Source organism: Eschrichtius robustus, chromosome 16 (assembly GCF_028021215.1).
Source record: "Eschrichtius robustus isolate mEscRob2 chromosome 16, mEscRob2.pri, whole genome shotgun sequence".
NCBI classification, from domain to species: Eukaryota; Metazoa; Chordata; class Mammalia; order Artiodactyla; family Eschrichtiidae; genus Eschrichtius; species Eschrichtius robustus.
Window position 1 is genome coordinate 92,022,561 of NC_090839.1, and position 13,902 is coordinate 92,036,462.

Sequence of the window (13,902 nt, forward strand, 5' to 3'; positions counted from 1 at the left end):
GTAATCTCTTCGTGTGAGATCCCTATTAGTTGGATGTTGGAGCTCCCAGAATCTTTCGTTTCATCTCTTCTTTACCATTTTCCACCTCTGTTTCTGTGTTTGTCTCTGGGAGGCGTCTTCTGCTCTGTCTCTGAGCCCCTCCGCGGACGCCCACGCGATCCCGACCCCGGCGTGGGGCGGCTCTTCTCTCTTCCGACGGGGTTCGTGATGTTCTGTTCGTCCAGGCTGTTTGATTCTTTACGTTCGGAGCTTCCCGCTGCGTCTGGTGACCCCTGGTCTGTTTCTGTGGAGGACGCAGGCCGCTCTCCGGGGCTCGTCCGCGGGACGCAGAGGTGCGGCTCCAACCGCCTTCCCAGAAGGGCCGCCGCCCAGCTGCTGGGGACGGGGTGGGGGGTGGGGGGCGCTCGGCAGGGAGCTCAGCTGCCGGACCTCCCTATTCCCCCACCCCCGCCAGGCGCAGAGAGACACCCGGCGAGGTCACTCCCTCTGGGCCGGCCCGGCATGGTGACTGAGGGCAGGGTGGTGGTGTGGGTCAGGGGGGTGGAGGAGGGCGGGCGCAGGCGACTCCGGGCGGTGTCTTGCAGGTTGGCTTCTCAGGAAGCGAGCGTCTGAAAAGGGCCTGTGTGCGTGAGGTTGGACTCGAGTCTCCTCTCTGCGGGGTTTGGGGGGCCTGCCCTGGGGCAGGGGGAGCCGGGGGTGACCCTTCGCACAGACCCTCAGACCCCCGGTTCCTTGGCCGCTCCCACTGCTGTGCTCCGGCCGCCCCCCAGGGCTGCTGACCCGTCCACCTGCGTCCCCGTCCGCTTCTCATCCTCTGAACGCATGTCTCCCCTTGTCCACTGCTGTCTCCCCTCCCTCTCACGGTCTTTGCAGGAGGGAGAGCAAGGATGGACACACGTGCTCGCGATAAACACATGCGTTCCACTCGCTGAGTCGGGGGCAGGGGGTTGCTCGTGTTTCAGCTCCTTCGGGGTCGTCTTCTGGGGTGTGGTGGAGAGTTTGTGGAGAAGCGGCACCTTCCACACCGCAGGCTCCTTGAGATGCCTGGGGACACGGTTATGGCCAGAGGACCTGGTCCTCCCTCCCGAGCTCATAGCTGCTGGACGAGGCGGGCGTCGAGCAAAGAGTGTCTTAAAAGACTCTGTTGTGTTATGATGACCACCATGAAGGGAAAGGTAGTGCCCACTGGGAACAAGGCAGGAGGCCACTGCCCCTCCAGGGGGTGATGGATGGGGGTTAGGGACCACGTGGGAGAGGCTGCCCAGGCGCCCGCCGAGGCCCTGAGGCGGGAGCAGGGCGGCACCTTTGGGGTGAAGCAGCCGGTGCAGGTGGACGTGGAGGGGCCGAGGCCGGGGGCCACGGGGGTGCTGCTAATCAGGCCACAGCTTCCCTTAGGAGCTCAGAGTCCTGTCCAGATGACTTGGGCCGCATGCAGGACAGGCTGGCCCTGGACCCCGGGCAGAGGGAGGGGTGTGAGCCCCGAGAACAGTGGCTGGCCTGGGCCGAGGCCCTGCAGAGCTCGGTGGCCACGGCAGGAGGCCTCGGGCCTGGAGTCCAGCGACCCCGGCTTCCCGTCCCAGCTCTGCGCTCTCCCATGTCAGCTGCCTTCCCCGTGGGGGGCTGGGCCTGCTGCAGCGGCGGGAGGGCGGGGGGCGGCACTTGCTGTGCCGTCAGAACCCTCTGGACTCAGACGTGGGTCAGGCCCGCCCGTCAGCAGGGAGCCATGGGCCTCAAGGGGTCCCAGGACGGAGGCGCTTGGAGCAGGCGGTGCTGCCGGAGGTCTGTCTGTCCACGGGGCACAGGAGCAGGATGGGCTGGCCAGACTGGCACAGGCCGCCCCGTGGGCACGGCTCAGGCCCACTGGCAAGGGGGGACTCGGATGAGAGGACCGCTGGGGCTGCGCCTGAGAGCCTCGCTCCCCTTCCAGAGCGTCTCTGCGGCCCTCTTGTCTGCGTGTGCATCTCGGCCCTCCCGGGAGCAAAAGGGGTGTAGTGGGCAGTGCTGGCTGTTGGCTTCGCCCCCCTCTGAAGGGTCTCCATCCCAGAGTGTGCGCCAGCGAGCCGGAGTCTGACCGAGTGCAGGGGGAGCTGCTGCCGGGGCCAGGCCGCCCTCGGGACCCGAGAGCGAGAGCAGAGACCTTTTCGCCGCTGCCGCCTCCGTGCCCTGCCCTCTGCCTGCAAACTCATAAGAAGGAAATTGAATGGCTGAGGCGGGTGCACTTTCAGTGAAACAGAGGCACGGCTGGGCTCTGCAGAGGCCTGGCGTGGCCGGCTGGCCTGCCCCTCGCTTGCTGTGCCCACCCCCTCGGATAAATCAGTCTCCAGATTCGGGGCCGGGACCTGGATCTCCGGAGCCGTGTGCCCATGAACGCGTCTTCGTCCTGGCAGCTCTGCTTTCGGGTGAGGCGCTCTCCCTTACGTAACAGAGTGCGGTTTATTTTTGAGCTGCGCGCCTCCCGCGGAGCTTTCACAGCTGCCTGCTGCAACTCCAGGAGGGTTGGGGTTGATGACGGGGAGGCGTGGAGGTCAGAGCCATGCCAGAGCCTCTCGGGCGCGGCCGGAGGAGGCCAGGGGCCTGGGTCAGAGAGCGGACGGCTCTGCCCCTTGACCTCCGCTCTGTACCCGCCTGCACCCCGGGGCCCGTCCTCCACACCTAGGCTCCGGGTGATCGAGTCCGCTCTCCCTGGCGCCCACGTGTCCACCAGCCTCCCTCCTCCCTCCCCAGGGACTTGCAGAGAGCCCCGCGAGGGGCCTGGGAGGGAGAGGGGCCTGTGGGCCGGGGGTGGGAGGGGGTTCGGCTCAGAGGAGAGACGGCCAGCGGGCTGGAGGGCAAGATTCAAAGGGCAGGCGAGGCAAGAGAGGGCCCGGCCGAGTCTGGGCCAGTCACGGGGGCCTCAGGAACCTGTCAGTGCAGACCGGCTCCCTGGGCTGGCGGGGAGGGCAGGGGAGAGGAGGGGAGGGGCCCTTGGCTGGGCCCAGGCGTGAGGCCGTCGGGCCCTAGTGTCTGGTGACACCGTCCCCGGCACAGCCGAGTGGGCTGGGGCGTGCACATGGCGGTGAGGTCTGGGGTGGGTGGCCCGGGAGCTCAGCGGAGCCCTGGCAGCCACTTGTCTGCTCTGCTGGCTCTGCCCACGTGTGGCCATTGCCAGCAGGTCAGGTCCGAGGCCGGCCGCCAGGCCTCGATGTGACAGTTGTGACTGTACCTGCCGGTGGGCACAGATTGGTGTCACCGCAGGCGCCGGGAGCCTCTGGCCTCTGGGACCGCAGAGGAGCGCCTTGGGAGTGCCCCGCGCAGGCCCCCGTCCCACCAGGGGAAGCCTCAGCTCGCTCTGGGAGAGGCTGAATCAGAGCAATGCCACTTCCAAGGATGAAGGCCTATCTTTTACATATTTAATCCAAACCATTTTGTGAGTTATTCATTCACATTTATGTAAGCGGTTGAGCTACGAGGGTCGTAGGGGGATCCTACGGGGGATCCTTTGGGGCAAGACACCGACTTTGCCCCAAATCAAAGTGGCGCTCATGATCCCTTCCCTGGACTTGCCGCTGGGCGGGCTTTGCTGGAAGCAGCACCCCTCCTGCCCCACGTGGACCAGGCCACCGGGGCCAAATGCCCTCGGCCTCTGGCAGCCCATGTGACCCGGAGGAAGCCCCTGCAAGCCCCACATTCTGGCCCTGCCTCGTGGGCTGTGAGGGCCGCGCTGGGCACGGGGCGTGAAGTGCCTGCCAGGGTCCCGGTGCTGGCACGCGGCAGGTGTGCAGAGCATGGTCCCCGAGGGCGGCAGGTGGCACACCTACCCCGAGCGGGGAGGCCCTGTCTGTCTGTAGGAGTCTGTGAGCTGCGGAACAGGCGGCCTTTTATGCTTGAGGGCAGAGGGGACGCTCCCTTCTCCAAGGTCGGGCTGCATTTATGACCCAACTTTAATTTTTCCCATTGGGCCCCTGAGAGGTACTCAAGGCAGCGCCGTCTGACACGGGGACACGTCACCGCGCGCGCTCGGTCAGTGAGTTTTTCCTCCTGCTGACGCGTCCATCCTAGGTGGTCTGACTGAGAGACAAGGGAAGAACCTGGGGTCAGAGCGGCCAGTTACCCTTTTGATCTCATAGTCTGATTACTCGATTGATCAAAGGCTCCGCGCCCATGTCCCCGATGGAGAGGCTCTCAGCTCCGGAACGAGAGTGTCCGCAGGGCCGTTGGGCCGGGTGATGGATGGGGGCAGGCCGGGCAGGGCGTGTGGCAGGCGGCCGGCCAGCCAGAAGCACAGGCGTCGTGAAGAGGCTGCAGGGCGCAGTGCTAGCATCAGAGCCAGGGGCGGCCGATACCAGGCTGCCCACAGAGCTGCAGGCTGTGTAGACAGGACCTGGGATGTGTGTGCAAAACCCTGGCGCGTTCCAGAGTGTGTGAGAGGTAGGGTAGTAAGGTTGTCGGGAGTTTGGTCCTGGGGTCAGACAGCCCTACCTCCGCCGTGGATCGGCGGCCAAGGGTCAGTCGCTTATGTCCGTGCTTGTGAGGCGGGAGAGACCCTGCCCCCGCCTCGCAGCCCCTTGGCGGCAGCAGAGCGTGTTGGGGCCTGTCGGGTAGCCGAACGGCCCCCCTCCCCAATCCTCAGCCTCTGGCCCTGTGGCATCTAGCTTGATTGTCTAGAATGGGGCAGGGGGGTCTCCCTTTCCTGGAACACAGGCTCCCTGCCCGCCTTCCCCCTCACCTCTTCCTGGAAGTGACCCTGACTGCATCTGCTCGTCTTAAACCAGCACGAGACACACTGGGTCCTGCGGGTCAGCGTGAGGAGGGGGGGTACTGTTGTCCCCACCACGGGGCGGGAAGGGCAGGACTCACACCAGGCTGACGGCTCGAGGCCTGGGGTTTTCCACACCCCCTGGGCGGCTCCAGATGGGACCACCAGGAAGCACCTGGCCTCGGAGGCAACTCGTGTGCGTTGAGTGGAGCCGCCTCGCTAATTAACGGGGGGATGAATCAGGGTTTAATTACCGGGAAGGCACCTTGGGTGGAGGATTTGTGGGAATTGCTATGTGCCTTCCCGATGGCTTCGCACAGCTGGCTTCTCCCCACGCGGCTGTACACCTGGCAGGGGCAGCAAGTGGGCCTGAGGGTCTGTGTCCTGAGCCACCCAGTTAGAACAGGGCTGGGGGTAAAGGATGGCGGGCCCAGGGGTGCCCTTGCAGACCCCACCACCCAGGGAGCCTGTCTTCTCCCAGCGGTCTGGTCTCTGGGTGGCTGGCGGGGAACCGCAGGCAGCGTGGTCCACGTCTCCAGATGACCTCCGCTCTCACGGCCCCCCCACCCCGCTGCCTCTCAGCTGGCTGTGCGGTGGACACCAGCCCCGGCAAGGACTCGGCTGCAGACGGGGAAACGTTTGTCGACTCCTCTGGTTGGTGCGGGCGGACCCAGGGCTGCAGTCTCGGATCAAGGGTCCCCATCTGTGCCCCTGCCTGGAGGAGAGGGGTGAGCCCAGGCTGCTTCCCGGCTTGTCCTCCCCGTCAGGAGCCGCGTGCGGCCTCCTCGCCCCTCAGCCAGCGCCCTCTGCCCCTCTGTGTCTGTCCTTCCGAGACTGGCTGGGGAGCTGACTGCCTCTCTCTTCCCCCTCAGAGCTGAAGAAGCAGGTGGAGAGCGCGGAGCTGAAGAACCAGCGGCTGAAGGAGGTCTTCCAGACCAAGATCCAGGAGTTCCGGAAGGTGTGCTACACGCTGACAGGCTACCAGGTGGACATCACCACGGAGAACCAGTACCGGCTGACCTCCATGTACGCCGAGCGCAAGACCGACTGCCTCATCTTCAAGGTAGGACGCGGCTACACACAGCCGTGCGCACAGGACGTCGACTGTCCCTCCGACGGGCAGCCGGCCTCCCCGAGCTTGGCACCGCCGCCCTGACCCCTGCAGGAGGCGTCCGCCCCCAGGCCCCTCATGACCCTTCTCCCTTGGCGTTGGCCCCATCCCTTGGGGGCAGCAGGGCGGGGGCTCCACCGTCAGGAGTGCCCGCGGGAGGGCTGAGTAACGGGGTGAAAGTCAGGATCGGGCCAGGGAGGTGCCCCCGGCGCTGCCAGGCACGCAGCCGGACGACGGCGGACAGGCCGAGGGAGCAGAGCTGCCGAGCCTGTGCCGCTCCCGCGGCCGAGTGCCGTCAGGCTGGGGGGCCCCGGGGAGAGCTTGCTGGGGCCGAGAGGATGGGTTTGGAGCTGTCGCACCTGCTGGCGGGAACCCTCAGCAGATCACGGGCATCTCTACTTGCGGGTCCCCGAGAGCACTGAGCCCCAGACGGGAAGCACACTGCCCACGGCTGCTGCACGCCCGCCGGCTCAGGGCAGGTGCAGAGTGAGCTGAGGACGGGGAGCGAGCCAAAGAGAAGGTAGACAGGGCAGACCGGCCTCACCGTGCAGCGTGCCAGCAGCCCGTGGGGGAGGGGAGGGGCGCTGAGCCGCCTCGGCCTGTGGCAGCTGTGACCCCCCTTGGCCAGCTCACTGGACTCTCTGGGACTCGGGGCCCTTGCCACCCTGGCCCCAGGGCTCAGAAGGGCTTCCCTGGAGAGCCGAGCCTCCGTGGAAGGGTCTCGGCTGAGCTGGCGGGAGCAGAGGCCGGCCCCGCGCTGCATCCCGGCCCTGCCACCTGAGGCTGGTGCACAGGTTCCCATGGCCGCGGATCGGGCTGGGGAAGGCTCTCAGGTCATGGCGGTTGACTTTATTTTCCCAAAGGTGATTTTTCAGGCAGGAGGAGGGTTGAAGGCAGAGTTAGAAATAGCTGCGTGCTGTTGCAGGTGAGGGCCCGCAGGTGTGTGCCGGGGTGATGGAGGGTTTGGGCTCAGCCCCCGGGCTCTGCTCGGGGAGATGCGGCCCGGCCCCTGCTGCCGCGTGGGTGGGAGCCGCCTGCCGGTGCCGTTCCATTCAAGGAAAGGCAGGAACTCAGCTCCAGCTTCTTCCCGCAGGGCCTGGCCCCCTTCCTACCTGCTCCCCCCGCGGAGTGGGGCTGGAGCCTTCAGAGTGTTCCTGGAAGGATTGTCCCGCGTGAGCTGGCAGCCAGGGCGCCTGTTGAGCTGAGCAGGTGGATGGGAGTTTCCGGAAGCTCCACGTGTGGGCAGGCCGTGTTCATGGCCTTGCTTCTCCTCCCTGCCGTCCTGTCTGCTGTGGTTCACAGGAATTTTCCTCCCCTCCCCTCTAAAGCCCCGGGGAAGGAGAGCGCCCCATGGCCAGAAGGAGGAGACTGACCGTACGAACGGCCACAGGGCACAGCTCTGAGCCTCCGGTGCCCGGCGGGCAGTCGGGTTTGCCGGCCGCCCCTCTCCTCCCTGCCTGGCCTTCCTCGGGGCCTAGCCTAACCCAGGGCCTTGCAGGATTGGACTCGGGCGACAGGCAAGATGCCGGACACAGATTCTAGAATCTGTCACACCGAGCTCGAGGCCGGCGTGGCCACTGTGCCTGTCTTAACTGCTGAGCCGGAGTTTCCAAATCTGTAAACCGGGGATGCGGTGACGTCCTCTTGCGGGGGCACACAGAAACCCGTAACCCTGTGAATGCACGGTGTGGCCGGGCCACCACCCCGCTCCTCGCCAGTCCTAGATTTACTCCCCCGAGTGTCCCGAGACCCGAGCCTGGCTCGACTCCCGCCGCAGTGAGGGCTGCGGGCACGGAGGCCGGGCTTCGGCAAGTGGCTGCCCCCGACTAGGTGTCCCCCTCAGGGAATGGGCACACGCTTTCCCCACGGGGCTGGTCCTGTGGGTCGTGGCCCCCGCGAGGTCCGGCTCGCGTGAGGGCGCCAGTGCCCCTGGGGCCCTGCTGTGCCTGTGCTGACCTGCGGCTCTGAGCCGCTGTCGAGGCCCTGCCGACCGCTGGTGTCCAGGGACGGGCACTCCCTCCGCTCACAGCCCAGAGCCGTAACCAGTGCAGACGTGGCACCACGTCAGGAGGTCCCCGAGGCTGGAGCGCCTTCCTGCGGGCACCGTCACCCAGAGTCACGGCCGTGAGTCCAGAGAGGCCCAGGCGGGGCCCTGCTCTCTGGGACACCGACAGGACCGGGGCCCAGGGACCCGGCGGGGAGGTGACCCCTTCCCTGTGCGCGTGCACCCGCCCATGTGGAGGGGAGGTGGGGAGCAGAGCTGGGTCCCTGGGCCCTCCACGAGGGGGGGTGCCTTTGTTAGAAGTAGTGAACCAGTACTGGTGTGTTATAACTGTAGAGTCCGTGGTTCACCTCGTGTTGTACGGTTCTGCGGCTTTTGACAAATGCGAGCTGTCACGTCCCACAGAACACTTTCACACCCTAAACAGCCCCAGCACCGTGGTCTCTCACTGTCTCCGTGGTTTTGCCTTTTCCAGAATGCAGTGGAGGTACACAGCCTGTGGCCTGCTCAGACTGGCTTCTTTCCTTAGTGATTCGCACTTGAGGCGCCTCCAAGGTCTTTTCTTGACTTGATGACTGATTTCTTTTTCGCTCAGTAATTTTCCACTGTCTGGACAGACCACAGTTCATTTATACATCACCTGCCGAAGGACATCTTGGTCGTTTCCAGGTGTTAGCAATTACGGGTAAAGCTGCCGTAAACAGCTTTAAAAACTTTTTCAGCCACTTAAACACGCAAGCTCGCAGGTGGTGCAGAAGCAGGCCGGGAGCTGGATTCGGCCCGCGGCTTAGGGGTTCCCTCCGACCCTCACGGCCCAGCTTGGGCGCGGCCTCCCGGAGAAGCAGAAGCCGCCCTGGGTCCCTTCGTCCTCCCAGCCTGGCCCCGATGAGAGCCCATCCTCGGGGCCCGGCCACTCCCAGCACCTGCCAGGGAGCTGGTCTTGTTCGGGGCCTGGCCCCGGGTCCGGAGTGGGCGGCAGGTTCACGAGGGCCCAGGAGCAGGGGGCAGGGTGAGCGTGAGGCCGGAGAGCCTGCCCTGGCGGCCCCTCCTCTCATTCTGCTGTGGGTCATCCTGGGCGGTGTGTCTGCTCCTGCGTGCGGCCACCTCAGGGCCTGGCCCTCGGCCCCCTCTGCGTCTGGTGTGGCCCAGGACTGGCAGTGGTCAGTGTCTGCCGGATGGAGATGACTTTTGGGGCATGGCTGTGAGGACGCCCCGTCAGGTCATGGGGCGGCGCTGGACTCTGGGCCAGAGCCACCGAGCTGTGGCACCTTCACGTGGCTTCGTCCGTGTGCCGCCAGGGCGTGTGGACGTGTGTGTAGGGGACCCGGCGCTCAGACACGTGCACCTTCCCCTTCTGCCTCCGTCCGGTTGTGCCCGGGTCAGTGCACCTCCTGGGGGGCCCCACGGGCGCCCGCTCCTGAGAAATCAAAATACAGCGCCGAGGGGGGGGAGTCCCCGGGCAGGTTTCCGAGGCTGCGAAGTACAGGTGTCAGGGAGGCGGCTGGGAGGGTTCCGACCCCCCAGGAGCCGGGCAGCCCCCAGGCCGTGTGTCAGCCCCACCCACCTCGCACCCAGAGCTTTCCCCGTCCGGACAGACCGGCAGAGATCCTGATCCCGCCACTGGGATCTTTGCCTGCCCCGCGGGGCCCCGGGAGGTGGTGGCCTGAGGCGGAGGGGACTGGGGCCCACACAGACCTGAGGCCCTGCTCCTCACAACCTCCTCCAGCGCGTCCCTGCTTGCTGGGCCCTGAGGACGGGCAGAGCCGGGTCCGTCCCAGAGTCGTCCAGAGGCTCAGGCTGAGCCCCCCCGTGGCCCCGCTGCCCGCCCTGGAAGGGGCCAGGCGTGCAGGCTCCCTTGAGCGTCCCCGGCTCCCCTTACTCAGGCGGGCCCTGCCGGGGGTAAGTGGACGCAGGCCACCTGCTGCCTCTGGACGTGGGCGTGAGCCTCCGGCCGCCTGCTCCTTCCTTTTGAAGCGGCTGGGGACGAGCAGAGCGTGTTTGCGGGCCTGCCCTCACCACGCAGGGAGCAGACCCCTTCTGCCATCCTGGCTTACGGGGCCCCGCACCCCATGGGCCCTGCCCTGGCACCGGGCACGGGGACAAACCCCTGCCCTCAGCGTCCTGCCTGCTGGACACAGGCCACCAGCCTCCTGAGCTCCCGGGGCAGGGCGGGAGGGCCGAGAGGGCAGCCCCATGGAGGCGACGTCAGGAGGAAGGGAAACTGGGGGGCGGCAGGGGCCTCCCGGGTGTCTTCGGCCCCGACCTGTGCCTCCACAGAGAGAGTCGCCCGGTCCCCGGGCGCAGGGCTGGGGCCGGAGCAGGTCAGCTGGAGGGGCGCCTCGGAGCTGCCCTGGCGACAGCTATTGGCTGGAGGTGGGAGGTCGCAGGGGCTCAGAGGAGCAGGGACCCCTCACGGCCCCCGGGCTCCCCTCGGCAGGTGCTGACCTGGACCCCGCCCCCGACGCGAGGCCTCTGGACGCCGTAGCGGCCGCACGTCGCTGGGGCTCCTCCCTGTCCGAGGACACCTGGCCTCCGCCCAGCGCTCGCAGCCGCAGGTTGGCACTTGGAGGCTGGCGTTATGCTTTCTTCCTCTTCCTGCACGGCAGAGAGCTGGGGCAGCGGCTCCTTGGGGCGAGCTGAGAGCAGAGGGCCTGTGACGGGGCACCGTGGCCCCGGCCTCCCGGTGGCTGAGCGGGGCCGACCAGCCAGGTCCGGGCGGCGAGCAGGTGGCAGGCAGCCCCTCGTGGAGCAGGGGACTGGCCCCTGGGGCCGGTTCCTTGGCAGGTGGCTTCCTGGAAGCTTCATCCACAGGCTGGGGCCTTTGTATCGGGAGAGGGGCTGGTCCGAAGCCGGGACCCCCCTCGCTGAGGCTGGGCAGGGAGGTCCTTCCCCATCTCCGTTCTGCCGTCTGTCCCAAGACCCTGGTTTGGAGTCCGTGGTTTGACGGAGGTCAGGCATTGGGAGCAGCGACTGATGCAGTGACACACCCCCCCAGCCCCCGTCCGTGCACGAGCGCCGAGATGACCCCGGGAAGGAGGCGGGAGGAGGGTGGCTCCGCAGGCACCGGTGTCCCCACAAGGACTTCAACCCCAGCGGCTCAGACCTGTTGGACCCCAAGCCGGCGGGAGGCCTGGGCCTGGCCATTCCAACCCCCAGGCCACTCCCTGAGGTGCTCTAGGATCTGGTGACATCTTATAATTGAATACAGGTCACCTGTGATGGGGCCGAGGAGCAGGCAGGTGAGATGCAGGTGTGGGTGATTTCCGGGCCGCCCAGGGCTGGGTGCTGGCTGGGCTCCCAGCCCCACGCTGCCCCTGGTGGGCGCCGAGGCAGGGGCTTGGGTCTGGGGGGGGCGGCGGGCCCCAGCGGGCAGGCAGGCGAGTGGGGCAGGCGGCCCTCCCCTGCCCGGCAGCTGCTGGCGGGTCCATTCGCTGAGGAGAGCCGTGTCCCTCAGCTCTCCCCCCGGCCCACCAGGCCCACCCCAGGGTGGAGACAGCCAGCAGGGTCAAGCCAACCCTGGGTTTAAATCCCAGCAGCCCCTCGGCCAAGGGTCCTGGTCTCCCCGGAGGTGCTCGTGAGGGGCGAGGCTTGCAGTGCCGGTGGCCGGCGACCTCGGGCCAGCTGCTGGGCCGGGAGGCCGTCGGGTGTTGTTTGGCTGCAGCCCTGCCCGCGTCAGGCCTGGGATGCGGTCTCGCCCAGCCTCCCCGCCCTCCGTGGTTCACCTCCATGTTCATAGAACAATCAGGCCTCCAGGTGCTCAGACTTAACTGGTCTCCCCTTCACCTTACGGACGAGGAGGCAGACCTCCCGGGAGGGCAGTGGCCCCGGTCACTCCACGCCAAGGGTCCAGGAACTCGAGTTGGAGTGTCTGTTCTGAGTTGTCTGAGGGACAGGGAAAGGGGGGTTTGCTTTGTCTTCTTTTGTTTTTGAAGCGGGAAGTGCTGGCTGTCAGGGCCCTCGGCCTCTGCCTCCGCCTCCTCATCCTCATCCATCCATAGACCCGACCTGACTATGACCCGGGTCGTGAAGGTCCCTTCCCACCCGGCTCAGCCCGGGAGGCAGCCTGGGAGCCGTCCCCTCCTGGGCTGCAGTGAGCCTCCAGGCCCCCAGCTGGCGAGGAGCTGGACAGCGGCCCCCAGACTCAGAAAGCCCTGGGGCTCCCAGAACGGCTGCCCCAGGAAGGAGGGCCGATAACCCGGTTGTCTGGATGCGGTTTTCCCATTGCCCACATGGCATGGTTCACGGACGAAACCTCCGCTCCTACCTGGGCCCGGTCACAGACTGCCTAGGGACCGTGTCCCCTTTGACAGGCCTGGTGGGGGGGTGCGGGGCCTTGCAGCGGCCCAGCTCTGGTCTCCGCGCCGCCGGCCGGTGCCGCTGTGCAGTCAGCCGGGGCCTGGCTCAGAGAGGACGGCGAGCCGGCCCCGCCAGGAAGTGGGGGGCTGACAGGCTGCACCAGGGGGCCGGCCGGGCAGACGGCGTCCTTTCTCCTTGGCTTTCTCCCCTGACAGGCGGTCGGGACCGTTCACGGGCTCCTGTCTGAAGGAGCCGACTTGTGGGGCCTCCAGGCTCCTGCTGTAACAGTGCGCTCTAGGTAGACACTGTAATTTGAACTTGCCTGTCTTGGCTCCGCTGAATTTCAAATGCGTTGCTCGGAACGCATGCTGACTTGAGAGCCTCTTGAATCTGGCTGGGCGGGTGTTGCAGTGCCTCAGGATGTTGGAGGGGCCACACAGAGTGCTCTGGCCCCGCCCCATCTGCCCGGACACACCTGCCTCCTGGGAGGAGGGTGAGAGCCAGGGCTCGGCTTTATCCGGAGGGCCCCCCAGCAGAGCTGCTGCTGCCCGTGTTTGCCGGGCCCTTCTGTGGAGCGGGGTGGGCTTGTGGGGGGGGGGTCTGGAGTTAGGTCCGGGAGCCGTGGGGATCCCAGGGCACGGCCCTCAGCACAGGGCAAGGAGAGGCTGGCGACGTCGGGATGAAAGTTGACAAAGACGGATAAAGAACCGGCCGACGGGCTTCCCTGGTGGCACAGTGGTTAAGAATCCACCTGCCAATTCAGGAGACATGGGTTCCAGCCCTGGTCCAGGAAGATCCCACATGCCACAGAGCAGCTAAGCCTGTGGGCCACAACTACTGAGTCTGTGCTCTAGAGCCCGCGAGCCACAACTACTGAGCCCGCGAGCCACAACTACTGAAGCCTGCTCGCCTAGAGCGCATGCTCTGCAACAAGAGAAGCCACCTCAATGAGAAGCCTGCGCGCCGCAACTAAAGAAAGCCCGCACGCAGCAATGAAGACCCAAAGCAGCCAAAAATAAATAAATAAATTTATCAGAAAAAAAAAAGAGTCGGCCGACTTGGCATAGAGGGAGTGCTGTGTTCGGGCTCACTGGAGGCGGTCGGGAGGAGGCTGACCAGGGTTGGACTACATGACAGCGTCTCCCCAAGAAAATGTACCGTTTCCTTCCTGTATCCCTGGGCCCCTGGCAGTGTGAGGCAGCACAGTGCAGTGTGGAAGAGCTGGTTTCAGTTCCATCATCTCGTGCAAAGGCCCTGTGGTCCAGGAGGCCTGGGCAGCCTCAGGACTGAAGCAAGGCCATGGGACTGAACCCCAGGGGTTGCAGAGGAGCCTGGTCTAAGGGAAGGCTGGTGAGGGCCGCAGCCTGGAAGTTTCAGCAGCGTTGGCTCTTTGTCCCGAGAGCGGTGCAAACTCATTCGGGAGTTTTTAAGAATAGGGAGTCGAGGGCTTGATTTGATATTCGGAAGTGAATGTGGGGAGGTGGTGAGTGGAGCACGCAGTCCGTGAGCCTTGCCCTGGCCCTGCAGTTGCAGCGGCAAACCCTCTTCCAGATGGTCCTAGTGGGGGCGGGGAGGGCGGTGCACGTGGGGAGGGCATCCGGCAAGCATGAGGAGCTGTCAGACCCAGGCCCTGGTTCGGGATGCCCAAGGGCCCTGAGCAGGCCTGGGGCCCACGTTGCCTTTCTCACTGCCCCCACTTACCTGTCAACGAGACACAGGCTCACAGGTATGTGCGGCTTCCTAGTTATGAAAGCAGCT

The 13,902-nt window shown here is 66.1% G+C and overlaps 1 protein-coding gene across 3 annotated transcripts in view; it reads left to right on the top strand.

Moving 5' to 3' along the window:
- MAD1L1 (mitotic arrest deficient 1 like 1) overlaps positions 1-13,902 on the top strand; it is a 335,477-nt gene that overhangs the window by 294,502 nt on the left and 27,073 nt on the right. For all 3 annotated transcript variants that reach the window (XM_068565792.1, XM_068565791.1, XM_068565793.1), the window contains one exon: positions 5,608-5,798. In XM_068565792.1, coding sequence (XP_068421893.1) covers positions 5,608-5,798 — 191 coding nt within the window. The remainder of the gene's footprint in view (positions 1-5,607; positions 5,799-13,902) is intronic.